The sequence below is a fragment of the Armigeres subalbatus genome, chromosome 1 (assembly GCF_024139115.2).
Source record: "Armigeres subalbatus isolate Guangzhou_Male chromosome 1, GZ_Asu_2, whole genome shotgun sequence".
In the NCBI taxonomy this organism is placed as follows: Eukaryota; Metazoa; Arthropoda; class Insecta; order Diptera; family Culicidae; genus Armigeres; species Armigeres subalbatus.
In genome coordinates, this window is record NC_085139.1 from 42,149,339 (window position 1) to 42,164,776 (window position 15,438).

At 37.8% G+C, this 15,438-nt stretch overlaps 2 protein-coding genes across 22 annotated transcripts in view; one reads left to right on the top strand and one right to left on the bottom strand.

Annotated features, from left to right (window-relative positions):
- LOC134224836 (uncharacterized) overlaps nucleotides 1-14,631 on the bottom strand; it is a 115,302-nt gene extending 100,671 nt beyond the window's left edge. The window contains exon 1 of the mRNA XM_062704442.1: nucleotides 13,955-14,631. Within this exon, the coding sequence (XP_062560426.1) occupies nucleotides 13,955-13,981 (27 nt within the window). The 5' untranslated portion in view covers nucleotides 13,982-14,631. The remainder of the gene's footprint in view (nucleotides 1-13,954) is intronic.
- The window catches only part of LOC134224744 (solute carrier family 35 member F3), a 266,961-nt gene that overhangs the window by 152,887 nt on the left and 98,636 nt on the right, over nucleotides 1-15,438 (top strand). The gene's annotated exons all lie outside the window — the stretch shown is intronic.

The window sequence follows — 15,438 nt, forward strand, 5'->3', positions numbered from 1 at the left end:
ATGAATTAATGCATTACCAATCCATGTTTTATTTAAGGTTATTCTACTTTATATATACATCCCATTCAAATCGTACAGTTGTCCCACGTGAAAAATGTTGAAATCCAAAGTATATTAAGCCATTCAAGGAGCAGAATTGAAACAATATATGAAATCATGTTTATTCATCAAATATATTCGTTTTACAACCATTCCTACGTTTTAAATTGTCTTCCGCATTGGCCCTTGAACTTTGAAAATTTATTCGGTTTGTTCTATTAAATCTAGGTTTAAGTTAAATACTTCATGTTAATTCTAGAGAGCATCTGTTTTTTAAACAATTCATGTTGAATAAGTGGAGAATAAATAATTATCATCATTATTTTTCATCATATAAAATACTTTCCACAAAACCATCACAATCCGAGTTATTCTTCAGCGCTCAGAAGATTTCCATCTAACATGCATTCGACCCTGCTGCGACAGAAAGAGCATGACTGTCAACTACTGAAACGAAATGAAAACAGAGAGAATTTTCTCTCTGGCAAAGAGAGCGTGACGCTTGTCAGTTTTGTTTTGTTGAATTTCTCCCTGCATTCCAGTTAGAACGAAAGCTCTCTCGTAATAATTGTTCGTAATAAATTCTTTTTAGTGGGTATCTTTTGACAGCACAAAATGTATGGAATATTACGTAAATAATGACATCATAAAGCGTATTTACCCTGAAACGCCAATTATTATGTCATTAATGGCGTAATCTGAATAGGCTATAAGGTGAGATTTAAAATGTTTGAATGTAAAATTTTGCATTTCTTCCTAATAAATAGGGGCGCTAAAAAAAGATTTTTACAAAGTGTGCCGAGATTCCACGCTACAGCTCTGCTGGTTCTTTTACAAAGAAATGCTACCTAAATGCATGAATTTAACTCTACATCATAGAAGGATTATAGTCGTTAATTACCTTTTAGACTATAATCTATCACTTTGGCTTTGATACCAGATATTAAGTGGGCTAGTTTGAATACGTAGATTTGGGTGGGTCTAACGCATTCATTTTATTTGTCATATCTCAACACAATATATCGTTTTGTATCGCATATAATAAAGTTAGTGAAGAGTTTAGATGGAATAGAGATATAGTTTACTAACGCATTCAATATTAATTTACCTTGATTTCACAAATAACTGTAGAACGGGGATTTAAACGGAAAAAATAAACTTAATTATATCGTCAAGGTATTACAACGCATGGAAAATTCATTTCTTGCGAAAGCTATACAACTCAAGTTCAATGCCAACGCAAGTTAGGCTCATAATTCAAAGCTAGTCGGCACGGCAAAGAACAAATACGCCACTAAAAGGCACTTCCACACCTCTAATCCGATTATATCACTTTTCTGCCATCGTTCGCCTTCGATTTGCAAGCTCTTCAAAAATATTATAGATCTTATTTCCTGAGCACGTTGCGTGTTAGTCATGGAACACCTTCATGATGTCAATGATGATGGTGATGATGATGCAAAATGCATAGCAACGCCAATATAGTGCAACCAGCATAGATGACCGTCAACTAAATTGAACGTTATAGCATGAACACTGCCTGCTACCACTACGGTTGATGAAATTCTTCTGCTGCTCAAGTACGGCCACGAAGTTTCCAATTCTAGGTGTACACTTGCCTAAAAAAACACTCCTACCTTAAATCGAGCAGAACTTCGCCATGTGCTATGCGCTCCATTGGCGTTCGCTTCCATTCGTTTCCCTTCACTTTGATCCACATCCGCCTTTGGACTTCGTGACAAATATTAGAGTTACTACCGGCCGTCATCAGCCTAGTTTATTCAACTTGCAACAAACCAGACAACTACGAGCACGAGAAAGCAATAGCTTCTCGCCAAATCCTGCCAAAGTCTGACCTTGCTTAAAGCTGGTAATCCAATTTTGACGTCGAGAGTCTATGTGGTGGACGATGCGGCGCGCCGCCGCCGCCGCTCTGCCGGCCGTCGTCTGTCAATATCCAATTAAGCACCACTCAGGAGTCAGGTGTGCCTTGTCTTCGTTCAAAATCGCTTTGGGGTATGTTTGTTGAGTTCACCGGTAGCGGAATCTTGGGTATAGTACAGCGAGATTGATCCTTCTAGCTATAAGAATGGATTAATTCACATGTCGTTCAAACTTTTTGAGTTTCGAACAGGATCCGCATACAAAGTTGCTTCTCAACTTTGCACCACCAAGGCTAAATTATATATTCCGGGAAAATGTTGCATAATGATTTTTAACCACTTTTTCAAAAAACTATGTGCAAGATGTTTTCAAGAACATCATTTTCCATTCTAATAAGTTCAGAAATCACAGCTAATTATCTTCCTCTTTTTTGTTATTCTGTTTTCTCCTTCATCATCATTGTCATTTTCTTGACATTAAGATCTAGAAAAGCCTGTAGTCACAGAGGTTGAGTGAGAGCTTCCAACTTAGATCCGGCATTGCAAGATTAGTTTGTTTGGTATGTTAAATAAATAGTTCCAATAAATGGAATAGAATCTTTTTGGTTCCAAAATCTGTGGAAAATGATTTGCAGCTGTGGCTGGTGCCATTCGAGTATGGGGAGGCGAAGTGGAAGGCACTGCACACAAACTCGCGTCAGTTGGAGACGCTTCGTCGCTTGTTGCCTAGCAGATCGAATAAATTCTCTTATGATTGAACACAGCCATTTCCACATGATCACAATACGCTTCAAGCGTATGTCGTTATTTTCATTCGTTGCTACCGCGCTGTTCGTTGGGTGCTTCAGCCGGTGCGGGTCTTCACTGAGCGCGCAGGGTGCGAACAATAATTGATTGACGGTCTCTGTTACAATTATTCGATTCGACTGTAAACAGCCCCGAACTAGGTTCGTCTTGAGGTCCGATTATCCAATGATTTCTCTGTTGGATAACGCCGGCCGTAATCCGTGTTTTTGCTTAAACACTCGTTGCTGTCTGCAAGTCTGATACGTCGTCGTTGGTGTGCCGTTTTTTTGTTCGATTGTTCCTCGGGTCAGACAATACTGGCGCAGGAGGTAGGTAGGTAATGTCTGCTTTGTGGAATTAAACGCGATATGCGCCAACAAAACGTCTATCGCGCGGCGCGTGAGTGCGTGTTAACGTGAGCCGATTGATTGGCTGAAAAAATCAGACAGGTCGAATTGAATTTTCAAGCCATTAGTGCTGCTTTTCTTGTTCTATAGCGCACAATGGCATCAGGCTTTGCCATTTGATAAATAGAATGATTATTTTAGTCCTCGACTTTTTTTATTGCCAACATCACACCACTTTGCATTCTAACAACAGTCTTTTAGCTACACGATGCTCAAGCCAGTACTAATATTTAGCTAGAGCTGAAATATTATGATCAGTGATACATTGATCTAATCATTTATTTTTTATATCTACTCTCTTACATTGAGTACTATAAACAATCTTATAAATTCGTTATGGGATTTATAGACTACTTATGCATTACGTGTTTAAGAGTGTCCAGTGCGGATAAATTATCACTCAAACGTTGCCCTTATATACGAGTGTTGAATTTTCGTCGAAATTCAGAATGAGGTTTGCTTGAGTATCAAAAACATATTTTTTTGTCTCATGTACTGCCATCTTCTATCACTTTTTAAGAAACCCAATGAATAGTGTTAATTTTTAATATAAGGGAACTGTTCGGCAATTCATCTCATAGCTCCCATGTTCATCCCAGTGAGAACGCAGGTTAGCAAAAAGAAGCGACGAGATTGGTGCTGTATTTCTTTGTTTTGCGATGAGATGAATATATGTTCATTGCGTAAGATGGAAAACTAAACAGCTCCCCTTCTTCTATAAATGACAATGACATTTTCGATTTTATGCCCATGTCAGAAAAAATGCCAATCTTATTTTGAACGTACATGCTTATCAGCCCCATTATGAATTAACATAACATGAATGTGATGGTGAAGGTCGAAAAGACAGAAAATCGCAGCGACAAAAGGTCGAAAGAGACGCAAGTTTGATTAGGATGAAAGATAAAAGAAAAAGAGAGAAGTAAAAAGAAGAAGAAAATAAGGAAGAAGGAATTTTTAATTAAGAAGAAGAACAATGAAAAACAAGAAAAGGACAAAGGAGAAGGGAAAATAGTAGAAAGAACCAAGAAAAAGATATAAGAAGGGAAAAGGTGGAAAGAAGAAGGAAGATAGAAGAAAGCAGAAGATAAAAAAAGTAAGAAAAAGGAAGAATAAAGAAGAAAAAAGAAAGAAGGAATAATTATGCAGGATTAAGAAATAAAGTAGCAAGAAGAAAGAAGAATGAAGAAGAAAGAAGAAAAAGGATAAAGGAAGGAGAGAGAATGAGACATTGAGAATGAAGAAGGAAGTAAGAAAAAAAGAAAAGAGGAGGTTAGAAAAAAGGAAGAAGGATGAAGAAATTAGAAAAAAAAAACTCGTTTATGCTCCAAAACTTGCTTCACTTCAAGCCAGTTTTAGAAAAGCTTGGTCTGAGACAACATCAAGGTTTATAACGTTTTAGTCATTTTCATCTAATCAGATATTCCATAATCTCGATAATTGCAAAAGTAAACAACAATGCTTCATAATATTTTTTGTTAGGTCCAAAATAATTAATTTCTTGGGTACTAACTGTATGTACCCGTTTTTGATTTACTTTCCATTGTATTGATTCGCTTAAGACTATTGACGGGTTTCGCGCCAAATGACCGATCCAATATTTTGATAGCCGTTGAATGTAATGATATTTTGCACATGCTTTCGGTTCAATGTACTGACCATTTTTCACTGATAAAAAAAATCGATTTTGGAGTAATTTGTCCAAAGGTCGTAAGTGTTTTTGGGCAAAATATTTAATCGTAGCTCAGAAACTGTTAAATGTATGAAGAAACTTAGGCCACACAGGACTTTATGCAGAGAATATTGCACTGGCCAATACAATTTTCTTCTTCTTATTGGCATTACATCCACAACTGGGACAGAGCCGCCCCTCAGCTTAGTGTCATTAAGCACTTCCACAGTTATTAACTGCGAGGTTTCTAAGCCAGTTTACCATTTTTGCATTCGTATATCATGAGGCTAACACTATGATACTTTTATGCCCAGGGAAGTCGAGACAATTTCCAATCCGAAAATTTCCTAGACCGGCACCGGGAATCGAACCCAGCCACCCTCAGCATGGTATTGCTTTGTACCTGCGCGTCTTACCGCACGGCTAAGGAGGGCCCCCCCCCAATTTTACTTCAGCAAAAATTAATTATAAACGCAAAACAAAAGAAGCACTGTGTATAAGAATCATGAAATGTATTGTAAAACTTGATTTCAGCTCCGTAATGCATTACAGCAAGTGAGCCTTCTAAACAAACGACAACTAAAAACCATTATTTTTCACCAATTGTTTACCACAAACATCGGACGTCTTAACGCGTATTTTCACGATTTTAGGTCGATGGAGAAGTTTCAAAGGAAAAAGTTTTTGAAGAAGACATTTTGGGTAAAGTACCCCGGGGCAAGTGAAAATACGGGGTAAGTGGGTACTATGGCTGCCAATGACTCGATGAACGTTTTTAATAATAACACATCTAGAAAGATGAAGCAGAACTTCAAACAAATTCACCCGACACAAAAATATTAGGAATCAAAACCATTTGAGGCACCATACTGATGCTATTGCTTGATCATGACTTTAAACTACCGGGAAAAGCTATTACTTATATTTTGATTCAATGGATTTTCAACAAAATAGTCTTTTTGCCTTTCTCGTACAACAAAGTTGTACCGAAAGGCTATCATTTCACTCCAACTTTCGAACTTTTTATAGAAGTCTCGGAGACCCATGATGTTATATACCAATCGACTCAGCTTGTCGAGCTGAACAAATGTCTGTCTGTCCGTGTGTATGTGTGTATGTGTAGTCGAAAACCGAAAAACATTAGCAACTTTTTGATATAGTAATTCTTAACCGATTTTCTCGTAACAAGTTGCATTCGACGGGGGACCCTAGTTGATCACTATTGAATTTGATAACGATCGACTTTTGCGTTTAAACGTTATTAAGAAAATGGAATCGAACTATGTAAGCGCCATATAAGGTTGGTGTCTTGGCTAAATGCGAGAAAGGCAGTGTCACCACTCGGTGAATTTGGTCCTAAAATTAAGAATCGATATTCGATTTTCTTTAAGGGAACGATGAAGGTAATTATTCTAAACGTGTCAGTTTTTCTTTAGACTCAAAAATCGAAAAGAACAATGTTTAATTTGAAATTGAAAAATAGATGAAAAATGCTTCCTCGACATTTTCGGTCTTGTTTGACGTACGGATTCAAACGCATTAGCAAAACACCGCAGGGCACTTGACTCAACCTATGACAGTTAATATATGGGGCTGACGTTTTGGGCTGATGATTCATTCGTTCTGACATGTTGCACAGCCCAAAATTTGCCTTAAAATGTCTTAAACACAAAAATATTATTTTTACTGATTTAGAATTTTACCTGAATTTTTATAACAACGGTACAAGTATTCTTGACCGATGCACTATCGTTTGCAACCATAAACGAGGTAGGGCTTTAGGACCCAATTAAGTTGGGTTTTTAAATTTATTAATTATGTAGAAATTAAATATTTTAGCAATTAAATTATTGTGTGACATCGAAAATGATTTAAAAGTTTTAATTGAAGCCAAAATCTGATATTCTCACTTGCCCTTGAGTTTTAACATACATACATGGAGCAAGGGGGAAACATTTGAACGACATTTCCGATAGAGGCATTTTAACTGTTTTTAGATTGTTGTCTAGTGAAAAATAACTTCAACACTCATAGGTGGATCATTCTGGCTTTGATAATATGCTCTTCTCCATTTGGTGGCTTTTCAGTGACGTTCGAACATTAATACGTTTGTTTTTTTTAAGTCAATATATTAGGCCCTGTTCAAAACCACATGTTTCTTAACAACTTTTTCTTGTTGTAAATACATCACAAATAGGTCAGCCTATCTTAAAGTAACGAAAGAAGGAAGAAAATATATTTTTCTGCGATCGATTTCATCAATTTTATTTTTCGTTAATTATTCAACTGGATCACAAGTTACAACCTTGATTGTTGCTTCTGGGGCAAGATGCAATCATCCATCAAACCAAACTATCAGAAATCATAGACAAAATACCACAATTCGTTGCACTGTTTAAAAGAAAACATTGATTAGGAGAAATCGATCAATGCACTTACGCCCCTTTGATTCTCACCGCAACTTCCAACCTTTTATCTTTTTGAAGTTTTGTCTTTCGACCTGTTGTCCTCAACCATTTTTTATTATACTAAATCGTTTCATGGTAATCTATCGAATGCATGTGATCGCTCTCACTGAAACGTAATGGTATTGCAAATTCGAAGTTGCGTTGCGTGTTGGTATTGCAAATTCGAAGTTGTCTTTAAACTATTATTTGTTCTGGTTGCCACTGTAGCGATGAGACAGCGACACATCGCTGTGGTGGATCCTAATTGACCTTTCCCGTCAAAAATTGTATCTAGTTTTATTGTCTCAATCGATTCTTTGCCTTATTTAAGGTCAACTTTCTCAAAGAACCCATATTTTTTAAGCCTCTGCTCTGACTGATTCAAAAATTGAAAATAAAAGCCGAAAAAGTGTTGCACGTGTGATCCGACCTGAAAAATTCGCCAGATGGTCGATCAAAATCGATCAAATGTGAGACCAATCTTGAAAAATAGTACTTTTTTGATTCTTGTTTTAAATGTTAAAATACTTAGAGGCGTCAAAAAACATGGGGGAATTTATGTACGGAATTTGCGGAGCAATTTCTGAAGGAAACTTCGAGTAAGTTCCTGTATTCAACAACACAACACATAACAAATTAATTACTGGAGCAACTTCCAGATAAAATCCTGGAACAGAATTCAAAGATATTCCTAGAAGAATTTCCAAAGGAATTCATCTCGAATCCCTTGGAAAAAATATGGAGGAATGCCTGAAAGATATCGCCAATGAATGCATACAAGAATTCAAGAAAGAACTGGAAGAATTACTGAAGTAATTTCTGGAAGAATTCCCGAAGAAAATTCTGAAACGCACGAAAGAGTTTTTGGAGAAATTCTGCATATTATTTAAGAAATAATTCTATTCGGTATTCCTCAAATATATTTTTCTAACAATTCTTAGCGGATTTTGTGAACGGGTTTCAAGGGGAATTCCCAAACTACATACATATTTCCATCCATCGACCTAATTTAGGACACAATCTGTGAGGAAAAACCTGAATAAACTTACGAATAACCTACCTAACAATTATTTTTAAAACTGAATCTAGACAACAGTACCAGATTAATTTCATTTAAAACTACAATAATAAATATCACAAAATTTCCGGAGAAAAAAATTTTCAATGCGCATTTTATTTGATTCGTTTCTCCTCTCTGCTTGTTTATTCCGCCCAGTCCCACCCACCCACGTGGTGTTGACAGTTGAAATACAGTTGTATTGGTGAACCCGGTTCGAAACCGTGAAACAACACAGTGCGAACCCGGTAGCAAATAAAACAACGTTTCGACAGCACTTAGGTTGGAACTGGCTCCAACCTAGGTTGGAACTTTTTTAAAACGAATTCGACAATAGTCAAATCAAACTCCCTTCAAAAACAATCTACGTGATGTAGATCAGATCCAACAGGTGAAAAAAGGTAGGACAAGGAATGGCAAAGGAATGATTAAGCATTGAATGAAATTCGGAGCTGATAAATAGTAGGGATCTCGTAACGCTAATAATGCCTGGGGTCTCCAGATGGCCTTGCGAGCAAAGGCGTAGGAGTGTCCATCCGGATATGGATAGTTCGATTCTTGATTCGGACTAAAATGTTTCCGGATGGGAAACATTCTCGACTCCCAGGGGTTAGTGTATCCCAATGAGCTTCAGAAAAGGTGTGGGCCAAAGTCCTTTATGTCTGTATTAGTCGTCACGTCTGTTATAAAAAATGTACTGAGTATGCCAGACGTGACCTCACATCGGCCATCTTCGGTAGCCCAACTGAGAGTTTCTCTCTCAAAAGAGCGAAAGTTTGTTGAACAAATACTACTTTAGGGTTTGACCCACACCTGTAGTAAAGAACACCGAGTCTTTGTACTTGTCTCAAAAGATACATACTTATACAATTGGAGGATATAGAAAATCTTTCAATTAATAACTGTGGAAATGCTAATAAAATGTAGTTTTAACAATAAATACAAATGTACCTAATGTAAACTAGATGGAGTTGCTGATGCTGATCTGCTCAAATACTCATTCAGAATAATCATGCTTCAAAGAGTTTTTCATTTCGATTTAGTAATCTACTACAGACACTGAGTTTTCATGCCCCGGATTGTCGCCTTAGACATCAAACACTATTCATCCCAACGCATCGAACACTTTACGGACATCACAGCCATTTGCATCGTTGCTGCAGATATTTTAATGAAATAAATGATCAATTTGGTTTAAACATTTTGAAAGAAAAATAATTACCTGCGAGACTACGGAATAATTCCTCTGAAGATATTAAAGAATTACTTCGGCAAAACTGGCGAATTTCTGAAGAAATCTTTCGAAAATAGAAGAGGTTATTTTCAGAAATTGTGGCATAATTTTTTTTTTAAATCATCCAAAGGTTTTTACAAAAATTCCAACTAAAGTTTCTCCAAAATTATCTCCAGATCTTCTTTAAGGAATTTCTCCAGATTCGGGAGGAAAGATTATTGGAGGAAATTCCCAGAACACACGGATAAGAAATTTCCTCCGAGTAAAATATGCCTAAAGTTCCTAGAGAAAGGGTTTTCCAGAACTGATGAATAAGGAAATTCTTAGAATATTTGGAGCAAGAGCTCTCCTGTAGAAGATCCTAGGAGAATAAATTTCTTATAATTTCTGGAGATTCAGAACCCGGAATACCGTTCTGACTCAATCCCCGAACATGACTTCAAAGGTTGTCCATGCATAGAATTAAGATTGTAAACGAACTCAACATCCTATGGAAAGCAAATGGAAAGAAAAAATACAAAAAAAGCAGAACCATGCAATCTAAAGGGAGCTTCCTAAAATTCATTGGGATTGGATTTCCCAGAGCTCATCTGCCGTATTAAGCATAGTTGTACCATGTGGTTTCTCCACGATGTCTTTCCCATGGTACTAGTAGTGGTGCTCTTCCCCATACAGACACCATGGCTACATTTTTCACCTATCACTATTCCTGTAGATCAATGATTCTCAACTTTTTTCTTGAGTGGTCCCCCTTCAGACCTTTACATAGCTTGTTTTTCATTCAAATCGTACAAGAAAACTCAGAAATAAGAATGACTAATCGCTTTTCATTTGTCTTCCAACCAGTCCATTTGAGTATCTCGTTTTATCACTTTGCTTTCGATTAATCTTTTGAAATTTGGACAGAAAAGAAAAAGATTTTAAAGACTTCGAAAAATAGAATAGCTTCTGCGTTGCGTTGCGTGGTAATGGAATATTTCGTAGATTGCATACTGATAGCTGCCATGTATGTCTATTCTATAACCTTCTAACTCCAATTGCTTTTAGATTGCTACTTGGGATATACTGCCCTTCTACGCATAGTTGTCCCATGTTAGTTTTTGTGGATTTTGACTTTTCACCATAGAGCAGTCTATTTTGATGTATATTTTTAGAAAATTCTAACAGATTTCGAACTTTGTTCGGAAAATCATTGAGAACAACATCAAGTCTATTTGTCCCATTGCTTAATTTCGACGCATAATTGTCTCGCGGTGATTAAATTCATCATTATGGCGAATTCTGTTATTTTATGTAGCAACACACATTAAAATAGCATTTTCTGTTTAGATCTTGCAATCTTAGCCTGTTGCACTGATTTACTGGGGGCAGTTTGTACAATACTCATTCTAAGCGACATAATCACTTCAACCACGTGGAAGGTTCACTTCCATAGATAAAGCATGTGGAGACATATGTCAATCGCAGTAGTCATTCACGAAATCATGCATTGAACGGGGCTGATATGCGTAGAAACCATAAAACAAGTGCTCTATTTCTCGGCATAACTGTCCCGCCAAACTATTTTCATGATCGTTGTCGCAAATTCTATTTGTGAGTGAAAAATAAGAATGATTTCAATGAAATGAAGTCTTCTGAATGGTTCTGTGATGTAATAATCTTATATTGCATTATGGTTATACGCCAGCAATGAAAATTAGTGTTCAATTTCAAATGCCATTTTCTCATTTGTCGTTTTTTGAATTTGGTACAAGCATGCGTAGAACGGCAGTATAGTAGCAACCCAATTTGAGGTCCAAAATGATAAAGCATGAAAGCTACCAATGCCGGCCACGCCCATCTTCTCCGTTACTAGGGAAAGGAAGGAAATGATTATATGGCATCTACTTAATAAGAGGGCAGCGACTCACCAACCCCCTCATAGTTGTCAAGGAGTTAGATGGTTGGTAGGGAATATAGTTTAGGAATTCTATCATAAGCAAATGATATAAGTTTGTACAGACGTTGGGAGTGACAATGCTAAGAAATTTACGTCACTCCGTTCTCTTTAGTGTTGCTTCTTCTTGTGGTGGGACAAGGTATTAGACTTGCCCTGGCTAATTAGCCTAGGTTTAAGCGCCAATACTCGCCAATAACGTGGTGAAATTAAATGGAATAATACCAAACTCGTCTTATAACATTTTTTTTAGTTCCTGGTTCCACAAAGTATTTTGAGAATGTATATGATTGATCTTTTTGAATTCGGTTCACAAGTACCTATGAATCAGTTTGCCTTGGAACGGCAAAATGCGTGAACCGTACCCTTTATCTCTTGTCTATAAATGTATATAAATTTTCAATTTTTTTTTGGGTGACAAAATCGGGAAAAATAATGGGTGATAAAATCGGGTCGAAAACGTTATAAAGTCGAGGGTTGACAAAATCGGGGAATGACAAAATCGGGAGGGACAAAATCGGCTCAACACTTTTGTGCAAAGTGCGTCCTGGTCCTTCCACACCGTAGTAGAAATATGCTTTGCTGAAGTAGATCTATATCTTTGGGTTGTTGATTTTTTTCGGTGAATTTCACCGTTTCCTGATTCCATCCTTCACTACGTATCACATATTTTCGCGGAGCACTAGAAAGCAAAATCAACAAAAAACGAGGTTCGAATTTATATCTACCGGCTGCGTCATTGTCGTGACCTAGACGAGGTTACTAGGCTCGTCCGTTCGTCGCAACAATACTCAGCAAACTGATCCGCTTTTCGCTTCTGACACAATCATCCAACATGTTTCAAAATAAGGTAGCTTGTTACCCATTCGAAAGAAATACATATCAAAAGAGCGTATTCAAATAACAAAAATCAACTGATTGCCAATACCACAATGCAGTACAGTGAATCACTTTTTTCCGATACTTTATATACCTGATCTTATCTACTACACCCCCTCATAGCTGTCAAGGAGTTAGATGGTTGGTAGGGAATATAGTTTAGGAATTTTATCATATGCAAATGATATAAGTTTGTACAGACGTTGGGAGTGACAATGCTAAGAAATTTACGTCACTCCGTTCTCTTTAGTGTTGCTTCTTCTTGTGGTGGGACAAGGTATTAGACTTGCCCTGGCTAATTATCCTAGGTTTAAGCGCCAATACTCGCCAATAACGTGGTGAAATTAAATGGAATAATACCAAACTCGTCTAATTACATTTTTTTTAGTTCCTTGTTCCACAAAGTATTTTGAGAATATATCTGATAATTGTCTCGACTTCCCTGGGCATAAAAGTATCATCGTGTATGCCTCATGATATACGAATGCAAAAATGGTAACCAGGCTTAGAAACCTCGAAGTTAATAATTGTGGAAGTGCTTAATGAACACTAAGCTGCGAGGCGGCTCTGTCCCAGTGTGGATGTAATGCCAATAATAATAATAATAATGGTTTAAAAATTACGACCATGTTGGTTTATTAGCAAACGTATCTGTCTTCCATCCCAGTGTGCCCAAGCTCAATCTTAATCGACGCCGTTGGTATTCTCTAAAGAGAAAAAATGTTAAGCCGTGCCTTTCCTCAGATGAGAAAATGCATCAACAATACAGTCTCACTAAAATACTGCGGCCAATATTGATCTCCATATATTCATAGAGCGAGACACGAAAGAGATTTTTCGTGGTTTTTTTCAACCCTCTAGACTGTTTTTGCTATACCAAATTCCTTTTAAAATAAAGCTAATTTTCTTACGTTTACTTAATTAGAGTACGACTCCAGAGACCCTTCAGAGTGGGGAGGGGTCTTGAACCATCTTAAGAACCGTCTCCGGCCCCAACGGCCCCTGTATACAAATTTCCACGCCGATCGGTTCAGTAGTTTCCGAGGCCAATAGGGGCAAACACACAGAAATGTATTCTTATGTATATAGAAGAAAGATAATTCAACAACCACCATTACGCAATTTCATCTAAGATACCCCTTGAGACCACAGAAGATACCTTCAAGGGGATCATGTACCCCAGGTTGAGAACCGCTGTCTTAACCAATAAACACCCGGAGTGCAGGCAAAGCTCGTTAAATAGGACGCTGGAATAATATAGTTTAATGTACGAGAAAGACAAAATGGAAAAAAAAAATCTGAATAGAATAAAAAAGGTAAAAAGACCGTAAATAATCGATTTATAAACCATCGTAATTGAGGTGGTATAATATGGTAATGATTGCCTTGTCTTGACATATCCAAATCGTCCCACCGTTCTCGAACGCTCGTTCAACATCTTCAATCGTTTTAAATCCATCATCTTTGTTCTTTTGTTTCAACGCCACTGCTCTTTAGGCGGGAAACTACGCGAACCGTCGAACCATTTTCCATCAATCTTTTCACAATCATCAACTGTTTAATAACATATTTGAACGTCTCTCGAGCACCATCCTGAAAAAAAGTTCTACTTACAACCAATAGTAACACCAAAGCTCTCATCTTTTTTGCACTTTACTGTCAGCACCTGTAGCCAGTAGCACTCATATGTGGTGCCCGGTCATATATAAGGGGCTATCTGCTGATTTTAATTGAACCGACTGAAACGCCGCTGCATCCAACTGGAAGATTATAATGACTTTCCGCTCAATTTTTCATTCACTAATGCACTTTTGATCCACTGATGCCGTCGTTTTCATCAAACAATTACGATTGGATCGGTTTTCACTATGCCGAATTCGAACTGGAAACAATCGGTTCTAATACCGATCGAGGAAAAACAAATTTAAAAAATAACACTTCTGGTAAATATTTTCCGTTTTTACGCGTTTACGTTGTTTACACTCCCACTGACTGTACCACGCAGTTTAATCAAATAAAAAACCGGGCAATGACTTGAAATTTGGTTTCGTTCCGTTATAATTCGATCAGCACTTCCTATTTACGCTCTTTCGTTTCAAACGAGCTCACCCCTTGACCGATCAACCGAATTCAAATATACCACCTCAGTAGGCAAGCCACTAGATCTGGGCTTCGAAGAGGCTCTTGTGCACTGGCGATTCGCCGCAATAATGACAACGTGCTCGCGCGCGTACCCGGCTCAGGCTACTGTGATCGTGCTGCCGGTGCGGTGTGGTGCAGCGGTGCTGTGTTCAAACGATCGTTACAGACTGGCGCCTTTCGCGTTGCCGGATCGCCACGAAAGCTCCAACAGATTTGCACCGCAGCAGGCTTTCTGTTCGGATCCGGTCGGGGTCCTCGACGCGACGGTAATTTCGATGGTAAGCCCGATGCGGACTTCACTTGGGCCACTACGAACGAGGGATGTCTTTCTCTTTTTTTGTTTCGGTGGGACTGCTGATAGCTCCAAAATGGCCATTGGCAGGAGCGGTTATTCTTGAGAGTAGTGCCTTTCCACTCGATGGGTGGACCAGCAAAAAAAACGCTGTCTGCTTTTGATGTGGCTTTCTTGTATTTGATCCTTCGTTCCAGTTGCGACATGTCATGCGATTTTGTTGGAAAGTAGTTGACCTCTAAAATTGTTCTCTCCGTTTTTAACGAGCCCCACCCTGGAACAAAAATTACGTAATACTAAACTCAGATCAAAAGCTTGAAACGTGCTACTCAAATCGATATCAGGAAAAATGTCTCCAGGACATGTCTCGAATAACATATTAGGAGACGGTGATCTCAGCATAGTATCAGCAATGGGAAGAAGTGAATAAAGGAGTTGAACTCCGAACTGTAACGCACAATAACGACTATTCGTCTCTGTCTAAATTGAGAAGTTTGAGAAAATGTAAACCCACTTATGTACATCTTCTAGCTGTTTGCAAACATATTACTTATGGAAATTAGCTAATAGCTAACTGTTTAGGATTAGTAATAAATGTAAAACTAGGGAGGGAGAGAAATATCGTTCGATATACTTAGCTATATTGCTCACCAACACTAGAACC